Genomic DNA, 24,504 nt, shown 5'->3' with positions numbered 1-24,504 from the left:
TGGAGAAGTGCACAAGAAGCTAGTTCATATGGTGCCTTGTAAATCATGGTAGGGTTGGGTTGAATTTATTCCCAGTGCAATGAGAAATATTAATGGACTTTAAACAGAACAATAATATAAACTGGTTTCTCCTCCCCTTCTCCCCCCACCCCCCCACCCGCCTTTCTGGCTGCATTGTAAGCAGGCAGGAGCAGCAGATGCAGGGAGACCATTTAGATATCTATTGTAAATAGTCCAGGTGAGTAACTATGACAATTTGGAGGTGGATATAGAGATTGCGTTGAATAACTGAAGATATAGCTTTGAAGATAGAACTGTTGTGATTTGCTGATAGATTAGATGTAGGGAGGGGGTGAGGTAGGATTTAAGGAAGAGAGAAATTAAGGATGGATGATTCTCAGGTTTTTAACTTGAGCACCTGTGTCAATGGTGGTGCCATTTACTAAAAGTATAAAGAGATCGAGAAAAGTTTGGGAAAATAAATATGAGATGTCTATTAAACACCTGTGTGGAAATGTCAAGTGAGTAATTGCATATTTTTATGAATGTGAAAATCATGGGAGTTGTCAGGGCTAGAGCTATAAAATTGGGGTTCTTCGGCCTTTATTTACTATTTAAAACCATGGGATGGATGAAATCATCCAGGGAGAGTGTAAAGAAGAAGGCCAAAGACTGAGTCTGGGGCACTTCCACATTTAGATAGAGGATGAAGACCCAACAAAACAGCCTGATAAAAGGCAGCAATTTTTGCCTCAACAATAGGAGGCAAACTAGTGCATGTAGTATTATGAAAACCAAAAGGGAGAGTGATTCAAGAGTGGACCGGTCAACTGTGTTGAAATCCTACCAAGAAGCTGAGTAACGTGAGAACATATACATGTCCACTGGCTTTGACCACGAAGTCTGAGTGACTGTCAAGATCATTTCTTTGGATAAATGGGCATGGAAGCCAGATTGAAGTGGGCTGGAGCGTGACTAGAAGAGAGAAAGTAGAAATTGATGCATGCAGCTAATTTTTTTTTTAGGCTAAGTTTTTACTGAAGGGGTATAAATAAGTAGGTGATAGTTAAAAGGACACATGGATACAGGGGTTTGTTTTAGTTTTCAATATTGGGAGGAGATAGAGCACATTTATACACTTTGTGATTGAGTCAAAGAAGAGAAAGAAATTGATGACCTAGGAGAGAGGATCAGCTGAAGGAGGGGAGCCCTTGAGAACATGAGAAGGAATAGGATGGGGGGCACAAGGATGTGCATGTGGGGTAATGGTTTATCTCAGAAAGACCATTGCTCCCATTGGAACACACATGGGCACTCAGCACACAGCCGTACAGAGACTTGGCTGAAATGGAATGGAAACTATTTTGGGAGGTGAATAACCGGAACTGTCCCAAAATAATGAGCCGTGCTGACTCAGGTCCCTTCCTGTAGTCCAGCCCAAACCAATACCTAGACGCTGTTATCTCCCTTACAGTCCCTCCTTGTGTTTATTTTTAGTCATTGCTAAATCCACCCATTTTTACTTTAAGAAAAATTATAAGGGTGATTTTGGTGTCCACTTGTTACTACAGAAATGATTATAACCACACAAATTCAGCGCTGTTCTTTATCAAATCAAGATGGATGGAAAGATGGGCTCTGGTAAAGAATTCTCCATGAACCACAAATATTTATGTTATCAAATTGGAGGCAGCAGATCATGAAGAGCAAATTGTTTTGTTGTCTTACTAACCTGCATCCTTCTGTAAACCAAACGGTTCAAAGTTAACTGCATATTCTATCCACACTGAGACAAACTGTGCAGAGATAAAACCGGAGGGCCTGGAGCAGCTACTGTGCTTTCCTTCCCCACCCCCACCCCAGCAGTTACTCTGTTTTTCTGTTTCTCCCCTGCCATCTCCACCCTTCTCCAAGGTTTCAGTATGTATAGTCTGTGGAAAATTACTGCTTTCATTCAGAACATTCTTTCACAAGTGAGTCCCCTGGAGTAAATACAAGATGCAGCATAGCTTGCCTTTCCACAGCCCTAGGCGTTGGCTGCGTTTGTGGACAGGATGATCTGATCCCATAGAAAGAAGTGCCTCTGAGTTGCTTCCCATAATTCGGATGCCTGTGATGCACAAACAGGCAGGAAAACGGAAAAAAAGAACAAATCCTCTCTACTGAACACATTGCTGTCCCATCAAAGCAAATGTTAAACATTCCCGACAGTTACGTGTGCAAACATTCCAATTTATAAGAAAAGATTTTCCCCCAAAGGGATATGTTGACCTTTCAAAGTTGAGCTGTTCAAAAAGGGAGGGGAAAATGCAGTGGACTCAGATGCCAAGCGTTTCTGACATTTGGGCGGGAGAAAAAGGAAGTCTGTGGTTTGCATTTATCACAGGCCCTCCCTAAGTACTGGTTGGGTCTGATGTGTTTTTCTTTTGAGGATTTTTTCATTTTAAAAGTCTTGGGGTAGTTTCTGACTTCTATTTTGGCTCCGTGAGCACTTTTACAAAGTTCACTTACTTCCAGTCTTACCAGGCAACATGTATACAAGGAAGCAGTAACCTAGGCAATTAAACATAGCAATATATAGCAACGAAGGCTTGAAAGAACGTCAACAAATTCCTAGTTGTTGCAAAGAAAAACAATTAGAAAGTCCAAATAGAATAAAAAAAAAAATTATGTCAAGTCATTATGTTTAAACCCCTGGAAGAGATGCTAGGCTGTGACTACTGATCCCCCACCCCCCCTGCCCCACTCACAATGATCGTGATAACTAATGGTTATAACAATGATTCTACTGAATTTCAAATTCAGAAGAGGTCTAACTGCTACTCAGAAGAGTTTGTGTTAAAAGATTGGAATATTTCAGTAGTTTTTAAATTTTGTAAAAATTCTCTCTCTTTAAAAAAAAGTGTACTCAACATTAAACAAATCTCCAATACATAAAACACATAGAAGGGAAGTTTTATGGCCTGGAGCCCTGCCCGTGCTTCCTTCTCAACCTCTATGGTGGTTCCAGTGTCACCTCTGAGAACAGCTTGAAAACCAGTTCTTTGAAAACTGCCAGTTTAGCCCCAGCCAGGTGGTTTAGTTGGCTGGAGCATCATCCTATACACTAAAAGGTTGCAGGTTCGATTCCCAGTCAGGGCATATACCTAGGTTGCAGGTTCAATCCCCTGTAGGGACAATCAATGTTTCTCTCTCCTTTCCTCTCTCTCTAAAAATAAATTTTTAAAAAATATTTTTATTGATTTCCGAGAGAAAGGGAGAGAGAGAGAGAGAATAGAAACATCAATGATGAGAGAATCATTGATTGGCTGCTTCCTGCATGGCCCCTACTGGGGATCGAGCATGCCACCAGGGCATGTGCCCTTGACCAAAATCCAACTTGGGATTGTTCAGTCCACAGGCCGATGATCTATCCATTGAGTCAAACCGGCTAGGACTGAAAATAGATTTTTTTAAAACATATCCTTGGGTGAGGATTTTTAAAAAACAACTGCCATTTCATGTAAGATCTCCTGGGTTGTAACCCTCGGTTCATTGAAGTATATCAGCAATTTCAACCAGTGTGCCTCAGGAATTTTTAAAACATGCAATACTGGACTATTTAGTCAGGGGCACTGACCTCTTTTTCCTTAGATTGTCAAATAAAACAATGACAACAGCCAACACAACAATAGCTGTCGAGTGTGAATGCATGAAAATTACACCTATTTTTTTTGTCAGATCAGCAAAAACTACATTTTTTGGTGTGCTGCAGAATTTTAGTAATTAGTTTATGTGTGCCATGAGACGAAAAAGATTGAAAATCGCTGGCAGAAACAGTACTCTGGGTAATGCCAAAGGACTCAACCCTCTACCGTCCTAAACAAATGAATGCTCGCTCAGTGGAGATGTTTTCTGACCTTTTCTCCCAGCACTTCGTTGGCCAGTGCTCTGTGGGCCTGTGAGGAGGACCTATCGCTCCAAGTAGAGGCCACATAACACCTGGGATCATGGTGAAGTAAAATGATGAGGCAAAACCCACACCCGGGCTCCCCTAGAGAGTGCTGTGAAAGGCATCTCCCGGGAGGCCCTGGAGTTCCTCCCTTTGATCTTATCAGACCCACCTTCGGGGATATTTTCACTCTGGCTCCCTGTATGTGTCATTTCTGATCAAAGCTATTTGAATAACTGAAAAATTAAATGTTTGCCCAACTAGACTAGAGCTGTAATGGACTGGAACATGAAAACTACTAACAACTGCAATATTTCTCTAATTTGATGGTACGGTAAGGCCCTCCCTCCCTTCCTTGCAATCAAACAGCTCACAGTGTCTGAAATGGTTTGCCAGCATCGCTTTCTGGAGCAAACAATAGGTGCTGGCATTTTAAATTGACCTTTAATTCTTCTGAACCAGCACATTATTTTTAGCTTGTTTGTTGTAGAAAGAAAATGAAAAAACGAAAGCAGTCTTAATAATGTTCCCATCTCCCACTGAAAGCAGTACATGGAAAAAGGTTTTAGAAGGATCACCATGTACAAGCTGATTCTGGAAGGGTTCCTTCTGACTAAGACAGGCAGGCAATTGTGAGGTTCAGATGTACCGCAGAGCTTCAAGAATAAAAAGCACTTGTGCACTTTAAACTTAAATGAGGCAACTGAAATATATCTATATCCTTATGTATATCTTACTTACCACTACCATAAATACTGAGCTAATTTAAAAAAAAAATTATTTCAGGCCCTGGCCAGGTCGCTCAGTTGGTTAGAACGTCATATAGATACACCAACCTAGTTCCATCTCTGGTCAGGGAACACACAAGATACAACCAGTGAATGCACAAATAAGTGGAACAAATCAATGTCTCTGTCTCTCTCTTCCCCTTCCTCTCTCTAAGAATCAATAAATAAAAATTTTTAAAAAATTTATTTCAGGGGCCAACATATCTAATGATGATGTCATTTTTCTCCATAATATAGGTATACACTTATTTTATTCAGCAATAGTCAACAGGTTTGGAAACTGCAATGCTATAAAAATTAAGGATTCAAATTAAGGTTTGAATATTTTAACAAATGAAACCAATATAGGAAGAAGTTAATATATTATAATGAGGCAAAACTGACCTGAGAATAAGAAACCATAACAACTTCTCTCAGCAAATCATGGATTCAGAGGACATCCTTTGAAGTTTCTATGCATGAGGATGATATTTTTCTGTGCCAATCACTCTCTGAACCAGATCCTGAAGATACATGTTAAAAAGACGACTGGACAAGGTCAGGGACACAGTTTGAAGCACGAAGGTCCTGGGTACAGTACTGTTCTTCACATACATGAAACCTGTGCCCTTGGCCTCATTAGAATTATGATCCAATCAAGTGAGCTAATTGGCCCACCCAAATGTGTGAATATAAACCACATCTCATTTTGCTTTAATTATAATATCTGACCAAGCAACCTGGAAATACATAATTACATGGCATTGATATTTAAATATAGTTATTTACATGAAAATAGAAGCCAAGCTAATTTCTTTCATATTCATTAAATCTTAGAAAACACAAATGGGTATTATCTACTGTAATTTGTAACATCATCTTCACAGAGTTCTTTAAAATTAAAGAGGAAATTCTAAAGGCTCTTTGGCAGCTCAGTTTGAAGAGTGCTAATTGACCACTACCACAACCTGCTCTCAAAGCTATTTTCCTTTCCATTCATGCAATGTTGCCCTTCTAAGGTTTGGTTTCCTTACATGTGAAATGGGGATGTCTACCTCACCAGACTGCAAGGAATCATTGACTAAAGACTCTCAGACAGTGCTGAGCACATGATAAATGTTTTCTTATTAAACTTGCAGATCAACTTACGGTTAGGTAAAAATTAATATTGCAACTTCTCCTACTCTCTCTCTATAAATTAAGGGGCTGCCATATCAGTGCACAGCCAGTATTTGGAAAAGTGTGTAGAGGATCTCATAAAGAAGTGTGGACAGGGCCTCATAACAACTACCATTTGTTGAGCACTTATATATGTGCCACTTACAGTCTCAGTTAATCCATAAAACTATATCCATGGAATGATTTCCAAACTCAGGCAATTTAACAATGCACCTTCTCTGCAGCAGCTCTGAGAATTCTGAGAAGCTCTCAAATTGGTGTGATCATATCAATATATCAGCAAAGTACTTGCGTAAATAGCCATGGCTGACATGATCTCGGGTAGGCCACACACTTCGGTTTCTCTGTAAAAGCTCCTGTTGTGGATTAGCAGTGTCAGCAGCAGCCCTGCAAGGGTAGAAATCTGTTGTGAGGTTTTGTAAGAGGGTTTCCTAGAACAGTGTCTCTTCCCAGCCCTGAAGATTGAGACTTCTGGTGTAAAAGCATCTTACTACTCTCAAAACTTACTGTAGTTACTGAGCATGCCCAATGGCCATGACTAAGCAGCACTGAAGATAAAACATAGAAAGCACATTTTGAAACAAACAGTTGAATGTAAGTCATTAGCTGTTGCTGTAACCTTGAACAGCCTTGGCTGTATTAAAGTGAATTACACACAAAGAGCTAGCTCTCTTTCATACTAGGAGAGAACAACTCAAATTTTAAAAATCTATGTAAATGGCAAAAACAAGTCATTAGCTACTAAAATAAGCTCTTCATAGACCCATCATCTTCTGCAGCCCACCAATCAGCCTGAGTGGGGAGAAACTCCTTCCCCTGAACAAACCGTAGGTCCTAGAGCTCCCTACCCCCTCCCCCAATTTGGCTTCAGCCAGAACCACTCACCTTGGTTAACTGTTGCCTTTGCTTAGACATCTTATGATTTTCTTTGAACAAGGTGCTAAAGAATGAAAATCATTGCAGTATGTTACCCCCAAGGACTAAACAAAATGTGTTAGCTATATCTGGTTCAGACCAACCCTTCAGTAAATAACATTTGTGTTGGTTAGGTTTACACTACAGTGGTGGTTCAGAGTGGTGTTTGGAAACTCCATCCAGATGCCTGTTTCTATATAGCTACCACCTTCTTCCCAACCACCAACATCATCCAGGAGCAGTCACTGATCTGGCCAGAAGTGAGCACATGCCAAAACTGAGCAATTCAGATGTTGAGTCTTAATTGTCAGTTCTAAAAGGTCCACAAAAAAAATAAATAAAAATAATAAAATAAAATAAAAGGTCCACAGACTGACTAATCTGAGGGAAGGCAGGGGTTAGGGGTGGAGAGAGATTAACCAAAGAATTTATATGCATGTGTATAACCCATGGAAACAGACAATAGTATGGTGAAGGCCTGAGGGGGGTGGGTGCAGGGTGGAGGGGGTCAAAGGGGAAAGGAAAGGGGACAGCTGTAATACTTGCAACAATAAAGATAAATTTTAAAAAATAATAAAGAAATAAAATGTCCACTCAAACATGTTACTTAAAAAGAGCTAAGTCAACTAGTGGGTATCCCTAGCTAAAGCTTAATAATTTAAAATAGCTAGAAACCATGAATGAATATATAAAAAAAGTAAGTTTCACATGACTTTGATTACTTGTTATCTCAGTACATGAAATACTCAATTCAGACAATGGGTAGCACTTCACTTATCCTATTTATGCCTGTTAGTATTTCTTTTTTACTTCTAATAAGCTTCTAAAACTGGTAATTCTTATGAAAATTAACAAAAACAGAAACCATAAACTTAGACGCTAAAGAGCCGGTTTGCTACCATGAAATGTTTATCGTATGTTTTTAGAGCCATGACTTCTTTTGGGACAATATAACCAGTTTAATAAAGGAATTTAATTTACATACCAACAGAAGTGAAAAAATATGTCCAGAACTGTTATTCTTTCCACGAGAAAAATCTCTTCCTAATTAATTATACAAACTATAATTCCTAAACAGTCTTTATTTCTAAATAAACAAGAACCAAAATCTCACACACATGAAAATCATGACTAAAGCAGACTTTGATACTTGTCAAGTATTAGGGAAAAGGAGTAAATTTATTGTATTATGGGAAGGTTTATCCTTTATGAACCCCAAACTTAGAAAATCACATTGAATTCCCATAACTAAAAATAAATACAAATAACGGAAATGTACATTTATATGTTATTAAAATTTTGAATCTAATTCTATTTAGTTAGAATTCTATTTAGTTAAAATTTTGAATCTAATTCTATTTAGTTAGTCAAAATTGTTATTAAAATTTTGAATCTAATTCTATTTAGTTAGAGAATCTAATTCTCTAATAAACATATCTGAAAATGTGTTTTGGGGCTATAAAAAGAAGTTTTTTGCCAAAGTTAAATTTCAGCTGATTCCAGTCACATTTACTCTGGAAGATTAGTCCAAGGATTTAGAGAGCCCTCATTGTATTGTTTGTCACTTTATTATGAAATATCATTTTAATTCAAATATATTAGCAATATTTGGCCTATAGGGTATGACATTTTAAAAATCCACTAAATGTTAATTTTGGGCAATAACTTTTAAGAAAGTATAAACCTTTAAAAATTCAAAAGCCCTAGAAAATCAGGCTGAATATCTTGTAATTGTGTAGAAAAAAATTATTGGGATTTTAAACAATTAAATCTACATGTTTTCCCCTGTGAACACAATAGTTATCTTATTTCCTCAAAACTATTTTAGAGCTAGTGGACACCAAAAATAAAGTCATTGTTATTCCTATCTTGGTTTATAATTTAATAAATCAATAATGTGGCCAACACAGGTAACCTGCATTACACCAGATATGTAAAACTGATACAGAAATCATCTGAATGCTTTGAAAGAGTAGAACTAAAGGCTTTCTGCATTTGTAAATGAATGGTTGTTGGGGAGGAGGAACTAAGGTTTTTAAAGAGACCATAACATCCTAAAAATCTAGAACAAAAAGGAAAAACTACTGATACTAGTTTCTAAAACTCACAGTCATAATAATGTAAAACAAATTTGTTTGCCATTTTATCTGATTTTCAATGTGCTTATACATGCAATATAAATTATATTTATAACATTATAACACCATCTAAAAGAAAACAATGATGTACAAAAATCTTTATGATAAATAAAGTTGCATTTAATGTTATTTTCTTGAAAACTAAAATCATTGAATTCTTTAATGTTGTACTGAATATAAACAATGCCAGTCCAAATTAGAGGAAATGTATGCCAACACCGGCTTCTGACAAGAGAAATAGAAAAGTTAAAGCCCTGCAAATTTGTCTGATTTAGGTCGGATAATCATGGAAACAAGTGAATATTTAAAATTATTTATTTTATCATTATGCACAATGAAGAACATTATAGACGACAGAGTTCTTTCCACCACAAAATTATTTACACCCATTTATTCAGCTAGAAACACCAGCTTGAAGAGGTACTGGTATATTCCATTTGTAATAATTTGCTTACAGCAAACAACTGTCTTATAATGGAACATGTTGAAGAAAATATTGTCTCATAAGTCTTTTTTGTTCTTTTGAGTCTCAATCACTACAAGTTCAAGGTACTCTGACAGAATCCTAGTGTCCTGAATGGCCTGATGAATGCATTAAATCAAACAGTGTGTTTGTACTCGGGAAATACTCTTAGATTCATACAAATGTTGCTTGGGTTGTGGATTTCATATTTCTCCCACTGGCACTATGACATTTGAAGAACATTTGTTATGAAAGTTTCACACCAATTTTGTTCTGCTCCTTTTTCATTAGCCGCTGTGCCTCCTTTTCCATTTTCTTTCTTTGCTGTTCCGCTGCTCTCTTTTCTCTGTCTGCTATCTTCTGTTGCCTGAAAAGAAGCATATTCCCATTTTCACTTTTAGAAAAAACCACACAGGTAAAATGGCAAATACATTCCAGAAAGAAATAGCAGTGCCTTTTTAGCAGCATCAAATGTAGGTAAAAAGTCTTCATTCTTTTCACTGCTTTTTTTATATACCACTCAGAAAAGGCTGATACTGACGATTCAATCTCCCATTACTGTAATAATTAAAAATCAGTGAAGGATGTCAAGAACATAGATATGACTTCTACTTAAGGATTAACATTTGAACAGCTCTACTAATAAAGGGGCAGCATGCAGGATGTTTACTTATTGCACATCATGAGAGTAGCAGTGGCTGATGCAATAAGCCTAAGGAGAGAAATAGAAGTTGGTCCTAGATCTAAAGGCTTAGGGTATGAGAAAATAAGAAACATGCAGGGTTGAGGAAGAAAGTTGTAGCACAGTTGGGCATGGCATAGGCCACATTAGGTTATATAGAGAAAAATCTCGTGTAGATTACCTATATATGTAGTAGCAAGCTGACTACGGTAAGTGACATGTATATACAAATCTCAATTATACTTACAACTGGGAGTAAGCAGAGTTATAAATGACCAAAATTCAAGAAAGCAGAGACTTGTTTTAGGCAACATTTTTTTTTCTTTTTTTACAGAGAGGAAGGGAGAGGGATAGAGAGTTAGAGACATTGATGAGAGAGAAACATCAATCAGCTGCCTCCTACACACCCCCTACTGGGGATGTGCCCGCAACCAAGGTACATGCCCTTGACCAGAATTGAACCTGGGACTCTTCAGTCCACAGGCCGACGCTCTATCCACTGAGCCAAACCAATCTGGGCTAGGCAACATTTTGACCATCACCACCAATTAACTAGCTTTAAAAGAATAATTCTTAAAATTTTAGTTTTCACTAGCTCCTCCCACTTTCAAGCAAAACTGATAATCTGTACTAAAAAAGTCAAAATGCCCATGGTAAAAAGGAAGATAGGGAAAGAATTATAAAAGGCTGTCTATGTTACAAACAAATAGGATAATCAAGCCTTGACCTGGTCAGTAGCTGAAATATAAACATCAACAATTAATGTTTCTGGCACAAGAAGAAACTTAGAGTTTACTGCAGACAAAATATATTTTCTGTTGATACACATCTGGAATTACTAAAGTATCAGAGTCTTCTTCCTTAATGAAACCGATCGTAGTAGTGGTAGGAGTTTAAGCAACTTTGCAGCGCGAAGCATGTCTTCTACTGACTAAGATGTGGTATCATGTGAAACACTACGTTTGGTTTTTTGGCCTTGTTTCATTCAGGGTACAAGAGGATAGGGTGGGAAAGAGAAGGTTTTGCACAGCGAATGTTCAGATATTTGTGAACTCATATGCTCTACAGTGCCGTCATTAGGATTGCTGGGTTCAAAATAAACAGCCCTTTCCTTTATCCTGTGGTTAGTAGAATCCCCAGTATGTTCTAAAATACTCAGAATTCAGTATCTATGATTTATCCAAAAAAGAGAGTAAAAAAATAAATGATTTATCTTTTTGGACAATCCATACAATATAAATGATGGTGTGTGAAATTTTAAAAATATTTCCTTTTTACTGAATAACTATCAAATAGGAACTAAATATTTAAGACTCTCATAATTTTACTGACTTTTAAAATGGACCCCTTAGTTGGAGTGGGGAGCCTGAAAACAAGGACAAGACCAAAATAGAAAGTCAGTTATGCCTTCCAGTTACTTAACTGCACCCTCTGCTGGTTGTTCAAGGTAGTAGTAATTTATTGATAAAGACAAGCAAAGAACATACAAAAATGAAATCAGTTCGTTTTGTTAAAATAGTCAGATAAAGGGAAATTCATTTTCTATCCCTATTATAAAAGCAATCTTTTAAAATAAAATAGCTGTATTTTACTATCTCATCTTTCAAGGTGCAAGCATAATTTAGATACATTTAAATAGCTAGTTTTCATCAGTGATGATAGTCACAAATTCTCTTAAGCAAATTTTACTTTTACTCTTTGAGCTAATCCAGCTAGCAAGAATTAAGTTTATTACTCACAAAAACAAAAAAATAAGAACACACCAACCAACAAAAATAAACCTGAAACCCTCCAGTATATTTTCTTTTCTGTAAAATGGGCTGTACCTGACTTACATTATCTACCTCATAGGGCTTTGAATGCATCAAATTCAGATACACACACAAATGTAGAATGCTATATAGGTTATTTTAATTCATATTTGAGGGGCTAAGCACTATGACAGTCCATGAGAAAACAAAAAGGAAGGTATAATTTCTGACCTGGAGGAATACATAGTGAAAAACCAAGTTTCAAATTAACACAGTCATCTTCAATTCAACAGAAGAACTGTATAGATTTCTCAGTGACATAGTGGTGACTCGCATTTCATACTAGGACATTTCAAGAGATAAGTATATTTTACAGGGAATGAAGTATAAATATAGTATATATATCTAAAAGATCTTATTTGCCATTAAAAATTATTAATTTGCTTCTATAATACTATACATTATTGGTTTCTGTGAGGTTTTAACCACATAAAATAGCATACATGGTCTGAAATTAAAAAATATATATATCCTATATTAGGTTCAAATGAGAATGAAGAAAAATGTACCATTTGGCAGAACAAACTTTCTTGACCTCAAGTGTAACATGAACAAATCTAGTCCTTCTACTCATGTTGCAATGTAAATGCTACTCAAATACCTCAGAACTTCTTCTGCTTGCCAGGCTGCATCTTCCTCTTCTTCCCATGCATTGGTATTTTCCTGCCAGGTATCCAAGTCACCTAATTCAGGCTACAATAAAAAAACAAAACTACAATATAAAGAGCCATACTTTCTCCCCTCAGCAGTCAACAAGAGCATCTTTTAAAATATAATCCAGACCTTGTCATCCCCCTGTATCTGCTCCAGGTCCATACCATGTCACCAAGTCCTACACAAGGCCCAAATGATTTGTTTCTGGTTTGCCTGCAACGGAGGGGTTCCTGACTTTCAGCACTCACCAGTCCTGGGCAAGTCCCACTTTTTTCCTCCTTTGTTTTAAAGAATACTCCTTTAACATAACTTTTCTTTTTTGCCTACTATAGTTTGGAATGGACAAGAGGAAGGGGTTGGGGTTGAAGTGGCGGAAGGAGAAGACGGAATTAGAGATGCCTGACTGGGCAACTCTGTGCTGGAGATGAAGAGAAAAACCAAGTTTCAAACTAGCACAGTCATCTTCACTTCAGCAGAAGAACTGTACAGATTTCTCAGTGACACTTACTGTCGGGGTCCCAAGCAAAATGAGGAATCGGACAAAACCTACTCTACTGGAGTGCTTCCATATTGTGCTTCTTTGCCTGTCCTACTTACCATCAGGCTGGCCACTATTTCCCACTGTTTCCCAGATTCTAAAAGTTCACTTTTTTCTTCCACAGACAATGAAAATGCTCATTCTGGAATGTTTCTAGTGAGGTGTGGAAGTGATTATGTGCATAAAATAACTAGAACCAATCTGTGAACAAATTTATTATGTTCTCTTTTTCAGCACTTACACCTAAAAATAAAATGAAAGATGTTAAATTTTCTCCTCCTACCCATAAATGTAATATCCTATTAAAATTGTTTTAAAATTATTTCTAATTATCTCTTTAATATAAATTTCTAAAAAGTAGAACTGCTAAATCAAAAAAAAGATTTTTAAAGCCACTGAAACAAAATACAATGAAAAGTTGTACCAACTTATCCTCCCAACAGCAGTAGGTAAAAGCTTGTTTCCTTGTACCTTTGTCAATACTGGCCATTATTTTTTCTATCTTTACTTTAACATCTAAATATGATGTCTTATTATTTTACTCTGAATTTGAGAACTAGTAAGATCTATTTTTCTTCATGTTGTCAAGTTACATCTATTTTATTTGTAAATTTATCCATTTTTCCACTGAGGTTTTTGACTTTTTACTGTATATAAATTTAGATATAAAAAACATGCAACTACTAAGACTATAAAAAGGAGTGATATCTGATCCTTTAGTAGAGATGGCCTTCTAAGTAAAAAAAGAAAAAATTGTAAAAGATTGATAGATTTGCTATATAAAACTTAAATACACCAAAAACATCCAAACCAAAATATAAAGCTGAAATACTGTAAAAGATGACAGAAAAAGTTAATATCCTTAGTATAAAAAAGAGCTATCACAATACAAATGATAAGTCCCCCCTCTCCCCCCCAAAAAAATAGAATGTGCAATTTAAAAGAAGAACCTTATTTGTGGAATGGGTGATAAAACATTTTTGTTGTAGTGAACAAAGTGCAGGAGTCTACTACCATTCTCTCCTAGGCAATACCCTTTATTTTGTCTGCTTGGGAGGAAAAGCATTGAAGACAATCTCTACCTACACTTTTTACCCCTTCCCAACTCTTTAAGCAGTTACAGATTTACAACTTTATAATGAGCTATAATTATGTTATAATATCACATAATTACTGTTAGGTGGTATACATGTACTAATTCACTGAGGAATTCTGAATGACTTTACCAATATGGAGCATACATATATGAATATTTACAATTCAAAAACAGAAAATAAAAAATTTCACATTCTGGTGTTATGCTCTTTTAGAGAAATATCTATGGTGCTATTGTGCTATTGTATGATCATGTACCTGCATAGGAGTTATCCAAGTTTGTAATATTTATTATGTGTGTGATCGTTTATTTAGCATTGTACCTTCCCCATGAGAATGCATTCTTCTGAGGCAAGGACCTGCCTGCTATGCTTACTTTCCACGACATTACTAGCACCTAGCATAACATCTGGCATTAGTAAAAACAGTTTCTGATCACTGAATAAAAAATGTATATAAACATGGACCCCTGGAGAGAGACCTCAGAAGCATCTGTGTAGTTTAAACAAATATGATAGATGAACAGACAGACAGATGTAGTGGTTTAAAACTATGTCTGCAAATTTTTTGATACTCCTTCTTTCAAGAGGTGGAGCCTAGTTCTTCTCCCCTTGTATGCGGGCTGGATTTAGTAACTAGTGCCCAATGAATAAAATAATGTGGAGGTGACAGTGTGTCACTGATAGAGCTAAGTCATAAACAGGCATTGTGGCTTCACCCCTACATGCTCTTTTTCTCAGGGATCACTTGTTCTGGGAAAGTCAGCAGTATGTCATAAGAAAACTCAAGCAACCCTATGGAGAGGTCCATTGCAAGGATTTGAGGCTTTGTGAAACCAACCAGCATTAATTTTTTGGCCATGTAAGTGAATCACCTTTGAAATGAATTCTCCAATGCTAGGCGAGCCTTCAGATGACTACAGCCCCAGGTAATGATTTGTCTGGAAACTCATTAGAAACCCTGAGCCAGAACCACCCAGTTTAGTCTCCCCTGGATTCCTGACCCACATAAGCTGTATGTGAAGAAAATGTTTATTATTGTTTTAAGCCACTCCCTGTGGGGTTGTTCTACAACAATAGGTGATGCATATAATCAATTAAAAATTACTAATCAATAATCTATCAAAGCATGTTTAAGCTTAGGTCTGGACCTTGGTGGATTTAAAAAGTTCAGAGGTAATTCTGATACGTTTCCAAGGTTGAGAACTGCAGTTATATACTTTCCTCACTACTTTTAGCCTTAAAGGTATTGCATTTAAGTCAGACACATTTAAAGTCAAATCATACTTTAAAGGTAAATAAAATCTATTAGGGAAACAATTCACAACTCACTTAAAAATAACCTGCTGTTATGGTTAAATTTTAGTGGTAATCTCTTTAAAGGTCGTATTTTTAAATAACATGTTGTCTCTATCTTTCATGTATACAATGGGACTCTGTTTAATGTAATTTACAATCTCATAAAGAACAGGAGTAGTAAAACTCCAGATTAGCCTCCCTCAATCTGACGAACATGTTTCAAAGTAACAGAAATACAAATACTATGTTCAATTCATTTTTATTGTTTTTCTTCTTCTTTAAAGAAAACAGAATCAAAATAATCCTTGCTTAGATACCATTAACATACTTACTGATTGATGAATAAATGGCATATCTTGTGTAGCTGCTAATCTACTAGAGAAACCTGTGCTACCATCTGGGACGCCAAAATTTAATGGTTCTCTCTTCTTAATAATGATCTGAAAGATTAATTGAAACAGAATTACAGGAATATTTTATACATCATTACATAAATATAGACAAAATAATTAACTAACCAAGCATTTTATAATTATTTTAAACTAGAGGCCTGTTGCACGAAAAGATTTGTGCAATAGGCCTTCCCTTTTCCTGGCTGCCAGCACCAGTTTTCCTCTGGCACCTGGGACCCAGGCCTCTGCTCTGGCTGGAGCCGCCTTCAGCCTTCGCTGCTCCAGCAGGAGCCGCTTCGCACCTATGTACGCAAATTAACCGCCATCTTTGTTGGCTGTTAATTTGCATATCTCGCTGATTAGCCAATGGGAGGTGTAGCAAAGGTACGGTTAATTACCATGTTTGTTATTGGATAGGATATGTTCTACCTTTTTTCTTTTAAAATTTACAATGTAAAAAAAATTTTAGTCTATAAAAAGTACCAAAATTCTTAATTGTCACACAAATCAGTTGCATAGTGAGAAACACTGTATTTCTCTTAAAAAGTAATAATATATTTTCCTCTTCCTCATTCCTCTTTCCCTGCTTTCTTTCTTAGACCTCAGGTCCCCAAAATATTATTAGGCACTTTTAGTCACAGTATTAAATAAGAAAAAAAGCTATATCCTATTACAGTATAACCAGCCCCCTATGCATGTAGATATCTATAAATACATTAACTTTTTCAAGCCAGTAGTATTATCTTTGTAACTTAAAAGTATTTTCATTCTAATTAATTTATTAGGGTACTATTGTAATATATTGGGTTACTAATAAGAGCAGCAATATACTTCCAAAATACTAAGAAACTCACTTAAACTCCTTGAAAAACACACAACTTAATGCTTTTCAGCACTGAGACATTTAGATAATTCAACAAAAACAATTATGATTATAGCATGTAAATGTTATCAACCTTGAAAAATAAACATATAGCTGAAACTAGATGAAAGGTAGAAGAGGGTGAAAAACTCTAAGAGAAATGTGGAACAAATAAGTTCCTCATTTATAAAGCATATTTATAAAAAAATTTTTCTGTGCTTGACTGAACAAGAAATGAAAGTTTAGGTGTGTGTGTGTTTTTAAATAGCAGAGTAACTCATGAGGTATGCTGGAATAATAACATTATAAAATTTGAAAGAGGGGGAAGAAGGGTAAGGGTAGTATGAAATAAACCCTCATTTACCATAGTATAAAATCAATGGACAATGTTTGTGAATGGTAAATCAAGGCACAGCAATTTAAGCAAGATAGAAAGATGATAGATAGATAGATAGATAGATAGATAGATAGACAGACAGACAGAGATATGTAAATATAGTGAAAAGCACTAGAAGCCTAAACAGAAAGTTATGTATGAGTGGCTGCTTCTGGAAAGTAAAACTGCCTATGAAAAGTGATGGGGGAGCAGTCCTTTGCTTTTCAATAAAAGTTCTTTTGTAAAATATGATTTAAAAAATTTTATTAAGTATATGTACTATTTGATTAAAAAAAAGAAAAATACTCAGCCATTGTTCTTTTTTTAATAATTCCCTTTAAGTGATCATCCATATTCAACTCAAAAGGGATTAAATAAAGTATGGATGACTAACACAAAACTATAATTACTCTAAGTTCTCAGAGCCTTGCCTCAGTTTTATAATGGTTACAAACAACAGAAAGCACTTAGTTTATAGACATCACTAAATTGTGTACACTATTAAGGTTAGAATTGTATTTCATTTAGCTTAGTCTCCACAAATTCTGATATACAGCAGAATTTGCCTAGATATAATTTTTAAAGGTGTACAATTTACTAGATCTGTGTCTAGGTCACTTGAATATATAAACTTTCACCTTTAACATGACAGATCAATGATAAGAAATAGGTTTTCTAACAGTACTAGTTATACTGTCTAATTTTAACTATGGGAATATGAAAAGCAGCTTCATAGTTTAATTGCTAAAAACACAAATCTTTAACTTACTTTCTGAGTTTTCCTTATAGTTGGTGTCATGTCCTTAAAATAGTCAGGTTCCAGTTGTTCCAAAGCATTTTGTTGTGTTGCCACATTCCCATTCCCTCCTTCAATCTTTATACTTGTGGGAGCATCTTCATCCCAGGAAGTCCACTCTTCAATATCTGTCTAAATTTAATTGATCAATACTGTCACCATATAGGGAGAACCTAACTGACATTTCATTCATTGTTTATTAGAAAAATGGGCTTGCCAAAACATTAGGTTTCAAACATTTTTAACCAACAGGAAAATATAAATTTTATTTCACATACCAAAACTACATTAAAAGTTAAAAAAAAAAATACTTTTACTCTGAGTTGGACATCCTGTTATATCCATTAAAACAAAACAAAACAAAAGCAAATACTTAGAAAACTGAACTGACATTAGAACTACAGCCCACAAAAGGAGGATTGGAACTTACAACCTAAGCCTAATCAGGTTGATTGCCTGATTACATAAACAATATTAACATTTTCTTTTTTCTTTTTTTTTTTTTACAGAGAGGAAGGGAGAGGGATAGAGAGTTAGAAACATCGATGAGAGAGAAACTTCGATCAGCTGCCTTCTGCACACTCCCTACTGGGGATGTGCCTGCAACCAAGGTACATGCCCTTGACCAGAATCGAACCTGGGACCCTTCAGTCCACAGGCCGATGCTCTATCCACTGAGCCAAACCGATTAGGGCTATTAACATTCTTGATAGTATTTAAATAGGGTAAGGGTCTCGAACATATTCAAAATGTCTGTGAAATAAGTCAAAATTATTCAGCACATAAAAATCAACAAATCTCAACTCACACAGGAAAAGTCAATCAACAGACACAAATCCTCAGGTGATATAAATGTTGACTAAGACTTTAAAATAACTATTATAAAAGTGGTCCAACAAGCAACCACACTCTTGAAACCAGTAAGAAAAAAATAGAAAATCTTAACCAAACAATAGGAAATAAAATAAAGAACCAAGTAAAAACTTTAGAATCAAAATATGTAACAACAAAAATCCAAATTAATTTCATGACATACTAAATGATCTGAAATCCAGTTTGAAAAATATGATTCCAAAACACTGATTCAACCTTTTGAAAAAAACTTACCTGTTTTGGAACTGATGAATAATCAACTGTAGTTGGCAAAGTTATTTGGTCTCCACTTAATTTCCGTCCTCTGCCAGATCTAACAAAAGGAGAAAAAATGTATTTCAAGAACTCTCAAAACAAGCATAGGTAAAAGCACTGTGGACAGTAATATAAGGCTTACAAAAGATCTTCTCCAATTTTAGAATTAAGGACCTTAGTAATTAAGAGTTGTTCATTAAGATAAAAATGAAAAGCATGCATCAGATGAAAGTATCTAACTAGGAAGAAGATAAACAGGTCAATTTGAACATAAAGTGTACTTACCTGCATATTAATCTCTTTAGGAAGGAGAACAATGTCGCTAAGCAGGTACAAACTTTAAATAACCGAAACTGTGTGATAGCCATGATGGGAACCAAAACCTGTGGAAAAGGCACACAAAATAAATGCATTAAGTTGATTTTATAAGCTATATTCCTGTTCTGAAGTCAAGCTTAAAAGTCCTATTATAAGCTGTGAAAAACAGGCATATTTTTTTCTTTTCTTTATAAACCACAAATATAGCACAGTAAATTTAAAATTAAAATGTAAATCATGGGAGGCCCAGGATGGTGGCGGTGGAGGACAATGAAGTCATTTCACCCCTTCCCAAATACACACATACATAGACAACAATGACTCATGTACAACTGAGGGCTGAATAAACAGCCTCTGAACAACAAGAGGAAGATACCAAATAGAGAAGACTCGGAAGCCATGGGAACCCTTCAGGAGCTGCAGGAACTCGGCGGTCAGGAGCCAGTGAGCATCATTGTTTAAGTTTCCCTCCACATTCATAAGGTGGGATTTGGATTACCTGCGAGATCACCACAGCTGTTCCCAGGTACACTGACTGCCCTGAGCCTTTTGCTTCCTGAACGAGATCAAGCAGGAAAAACAGGGTGTCCCTGACACACACTAAAGAAAACTAGCAAACCACAAGGGAAGAGAGAGAAAAAGATGAAAAGAATAGAAAACTACCAAAACCAAAAACCAAATAACAAAATGGCACTAAGTACACATTTATCAATAATTACTTTAAAGGTAAATGGATTAAATGCTCCAATAAAGACATAGAGTGGCTGCTAACAAGAGACTAACTTCAAACTGAAAGACACAAACAGAATGAAAGTAAAGAAATGGAAAAAGATACTCCATCGGAAAATAAAAAGAAAGATGGGGTAGCAATACTCATATCAGACAAATAGACTTTAAAACAAAAAAGTGTAAAAAGAAGACAAATAAAGATATTACATAATTTACAAAGCGGCCAATCCAAGAAGAGGTTATAAGAATCATAAATATCTATGCACCCAACACAGAAGCACTAAAATATGTGCAATTATTAATGGTCATAAGGGAGACATCCACAGTAATACAGTGGGGCCTTGACTTAGGAGTTTATTTCGTTCTGTGACGGAGCTCGTGACTCAAATTACTCGTATGTTAAATCAAAAAGTGAACGAGTGAGACACGTGAAGCTGGGCTGATGTTGTGGCGTTCACTGTGACGTTCACTGCGCCAACTAGCGGTGGGGTATCTGAAGCTGGCTCGTAACCTGAATTTTAGCTCGCAACTCAAAGCAAAAAATCGGCCGAGAAAGACGGCTCCTATCTTGAAAAACTCGTTAGTCGGGACACTGGTAAGTCAAGGCCCCACTGTATAACAATAGGGGATTTTAATACTTTACTCACATCAATAGTTCATCCACACAGAAAATTAGACCAAATTGACTTAACAGATATATGTAGGACAATTCATCAAAAATTGCATAACACACATTTTTTTACAGTGTAGATGGAATATTTTCCAGAATAGGTCGTATATTAGACCACCAGAGTACATGGAACATTTTCCAGAATAGATCATATATTAGACCACAAAGCAAGCCTTAAGTAATTTGAGAAAACTGATATATCAAGCATCTTTTCTTACCACAATGGCATGAAACTACTGCAAGGATGAGAATATTTTGTCAATAATAGATCCACTTTTGCTGATGAAACAACTGAAAATTTTACTTCCAGTTACCACTGAAGTCATTTGATTTGAAAAATACTTATTGAACGACACACAACAATATTAGTGGCAAGGTGATGACCCTGTCTAAGACTATGAATAACACAAGTATGTCTGTTTTCACCACTTCTATTCAACATGGTAGTGCAAGTTCTGGCCAATGCAATCAAGCAAGAAAAGGAAATAAAAGGCATTCAGATTGGAAAGGAAGAAGTAAAACTGTGTGTACGTAGAAAATTCAATGGAATCTACAATCAAGTGTATTTTTTATATTAGCAACAATCACAAAACTCTGAATTATGAGCACAAAAAATATGAAATACTAGCAATTAAGAATTTTCTCATTCTACAAAACACTTGCTTTTGTGATTAATGAGAGAGAGGAACTAATATTCACTGACCAGGTACTGTGTGCCAAGCACTATCTAATATTCTCACTTAACTCATCAAATCATCTTATGAGATATTATTGCTCTCATTTCACAGAATTGAAGCACAGAGAGTAAGCATATTTCCATACCCAATGACTTTCATTCAAACCTAGGTCTATTTAACTCAAAAGCCAAGAATACCTTACTAACAATAAACATTCTTAGAAATTTGGTGATATTATAATTTCCAAGATAAATTTCCCAACCAGTTGCACTTAAGTGGGGAAATGCAATCAAGCTAACTATCAAGCATCACTTGATTTTATCAATTACACTGATTTGCAGACAGGAATATTCTTTGGGACTCCTATTTACTTGATGTTCCAATGCAATTCATTGAAGATATATAATAAATTCAATTCAATTCCTTGAAGATATATACTTAGCACCTACTCTGTAACAGATTCTACCAAGAATGATGGGAAATACTACTGACCCAGTACTGAGAAGCTGTGTTCACTGCTCAGCTGTCCCAAGCTTGTGATAATACAAGGGAAGGAGGCAGAGCCCCCATCAGTCTTGCTTAATTTAGCATTTTAGCCAATGCTGAGCACATAGTAGGGGATTCAGATATTTGTTGGATGGAGAGACATTAACATTCCTTGAGCACCCGACATGTTCTAGACCAGCGATTTTCAATCTTTTTTATCTCACAGCACCCATAAACTAATTAATGAAATTCTGCAGCACACCAAAAAATATATATATTTTTGCCAATGCGACAAAAAAAAAAATTAGGTATAAATTTGATTCGTTCACACCAGATAGCTATTGTGTTGGCTGTTGTCATTTTTAATTTGACAATCTAAGGGAAATGAGATCAGTGCCCCTGACTAAATAGTCAGGTATTGCATGCTTTAAAAATTCTTGCAGGAGAGCAGCGTGCCTCTTCAATATCGCTGTTCTAGACAATGTATGTCCTAGCACCTCACTGGAACCTTAAGAACAGATGAAAGGGAAGCTCAGAGACTCACCCAGGATTTAGAGGGACTGAACCCAAAGCTCCGGCTCTTCCCACGCCATATCCCACTTGGGAAACCTTTCATGTTACACTCATCGCCTCCGCTTGCTTTTTGAAATGGTCTTGAGATCACCAACTTGATAAGCATGTGTCTTAGGCTAACTTGCACTTTGGTTGCTTCAAAGCATTTTCTAGAACTCAGATATGCTAATATCATCTAAATTTAAACATAACATGTCATTAAAAATTACTAAGAAAATACAAACACTTGCGCTATCGCAGAGTAAGTTTCGGAACCACGAACCAACCAATCCGCGGGGCCTTGGTAGAAATGACATCTCTAGGAAATCAAAAGACAGGGCAGACACCTCAGCTATGTCAAGGGGAAAAGATTCACCTACAACGTTAAAACAGAATTCTGCATTAGACACTGAAAGATTAGATTCTCTCTCTCTTCCCTGCAAATCACCGTAAGCCACAGGGGAGCCCCTTTTCAGTCGCCACCATATAACCATTTATTAAACTAAGTCAAGCCACAGTCTGCGTCGGTGCACCCCGGAGCCAACACTTCCCCAGGAGCTGTACCCCTAAGACTGTCACACACTGCGCATGTCTTTCAGACCAACATCTGAAACACCACATAGGATTTAACACAGAATATCCTCGACACGTCTGCAACTCTCTGAAGTAGGTGAAGGAGGACCACCAGGCTCCAAAGAGAAACTCTGCTTGAATGCACTTAAATGTCCAAAACCACAGTTTGGCGGTGGCGAGAGAAGGGCCACGGGAAACGGAACGCGAGAAGCGGGTCCCAGCCCAACACCGAACCGGATCCGGCTACCGAGGCCCGGCCCGCCAGGACGAGACCCCACGGAGGCGCTCCCACAGGCGGGCTCCAGCCTCCGGAAGGAATGACCCGAAAGGAAGGCGTCTCATCACCAAAATGCCTGACAATGTCAGACCACCCGCCTGCACCTGCCTGGTCAACAGCAGGCTCATACCCACTGCACAGATGAGCCAAACGACAACGGCGTCCTCGGGTTACACAACCCGGCGCCATGCGCACGGCGCCCTGGGACAGGCTCTCAACTGCTAAAAGTTGGTGCCGGTGGGCTGGGATTTGGGTTTTGGAAACATCTGCCTGGGAAAGCAGCAAGATCTGCAAAGACAGGGCGGAAAGGACCCGCACATCTCCCTGCGGGGGCGGGGAGGCGGCAGGGTGTCTCGGGAGTTTCCCCCCAGGTGTGAGCGCGGCATGGCGAGGGCTGCACGCCGGGGCCCACTCCCAATCGCCCTGCCCTCACCCCACAGGCCACTCTGACCCGGAAACAGTATCCCAGGAAGGCAGTTGGTCAAGGGGGGGCCGAGGGGGAAGGTGGGAGGACGCCGAGTGCGGAGCGAAGAGGAGGGCTGACCGGACAAGGGCAGAGGGCACCCCAAGGCCAGGGTGGCGACGGGGATGGGGAAGGGAAGCCCCTCACGGGCGCGCGCGAGCCGCACACACTCACCTGCCCCTCCCCCTCCCGCCCGCCCGGCGGAGGCTCCGAGCTGCCGCGGGCCGCGCGCGCGCGCACGCGCACACACACGCATGCAAGGCGCGCGCGTGCGCGCTGCCGGTCGCCTCTTCGAGCTCGCGCTGCGCCGGTTCAGTCCCAGCCCCGCTCATTCAAAGCCGGGCGCGCGCTCCGTCGCAGGCGCCGTTGCCGTCGCGCAGCTGCCATGGCCGCCGCCTCCTCGGGAAACCCTCCCCCAGCTCCTCCCTCTCTACGCCCTCCTGGAGGGGGTCTCTGGGTTTTCTCCGGGCCCCGCACTTCCGCCCCCCGCCACACACGTCCCGTCTGGACCAATAGGCGAGAGGCTGCGGGTCTGACAGCCAATGAGCGCCGGGGGCGGGGCGAGCGGCGTCGGGCGCGGCGGAGGCTGGCGCTGGGCTGGGAGTTAGTGGCTGTTGCTGGCGGTGCGGGTGGCGCGGTGGTGGAGCTCCCGGGTCCACAGCGCGTCTCGGCTCCATCCACGCCCCTTACTGCTCCGCCCTCTGCCCTGCGTGGGGCACCAGGGAGAGCAGCGT

At 38.0% G+C, this 24,504-nt stretch overlaps 1 protein-coding gene across 2 annotated transcripts; it reads right to left on the bottom strand.

Annotated features, from left to right (window-relative positions):
- Nucleotides 1-8,655: 8,655 nt before the first annotated feature.
- On the bottom strand, nt 8,656-24,204 carry EBAG9 (estrogen receptor binding site associated antigen 9). Of its 2 annotated transcripts, none has more exons than XM_081111604.1 (7): nt 23,945-24,204; nt 19,311-19,408; nt 19,005-19,083; nt 17,871-18,029; nt 15,804-15,911; nt 12,488-12,579; nt 8,656-9,760 (listed from the first exon to the last, which is right to left on the bottom strand). In XM_081111604.1, exons 2-7 carry the CDS (start codon nt 19,391-19,393, stop codon nt 9,640-9,642), a joined length of 642 nt encoding a protein of 213 aa, XP_080967730.1. In that variant the 5' UTR covers nt 19,394-19,408; nt 23,945-24,204; the 3' UTR covers nt 8,656-9,639. The 2 variants fall into 2 exon arrangements, with proteins under 2 accessions (XP_080967730.1, XP_080967729.1); XM_081111603.1 differs by lacking the exon at nt 23,945-24,204 and adding an exon at nt 22,450-23,738.
- Between the last annotated feature and the right edge of the window lie 300 nt (nt 24,205-24,504).

This window comes from Myotis nattereri (assembly GCF_964212035.1).
Source record: "Myotis nattereri genome assembly, chromosome: 17".
Classification (NCBI taxonomy): domain Eukaryota; kingdom Metazoa; phylum Chordata; class Mammalia; order Chiroptera; family Vespertilionidae; genus Myotis; species Myotis nattereri.
Note: the sequence above shows the minus strand (reverse complement) of the source record. Positions and strands in the feature narration are given on the sequence as shown.

Excerpts from the sequence above, each read along its gene's own strand:
- EBAG9 (XM_081111603.1), bottom strand. The coding sequence starts at position 22,653 with ATGATATTAGCATATCTGAGTTCTAGAAAATGCTTTGAAGCAACCAAA. Across the intron at positions 18,030-19,004 it reads ATTCATCAGTTCCAAAACAG|ACAGATATTGAAGAGTGGAC; the intron begins GTAAGTTTTTTT and ends AATTAAATTTAG. Across the intron at positions 9,761-12,487 it reads CAAGCAGAAGAAGTTCTGAG|GCAACAGAAGATAGCAGACA; the intron begins GTATTTGAGTAG and ends GCTTCTTTTCAG.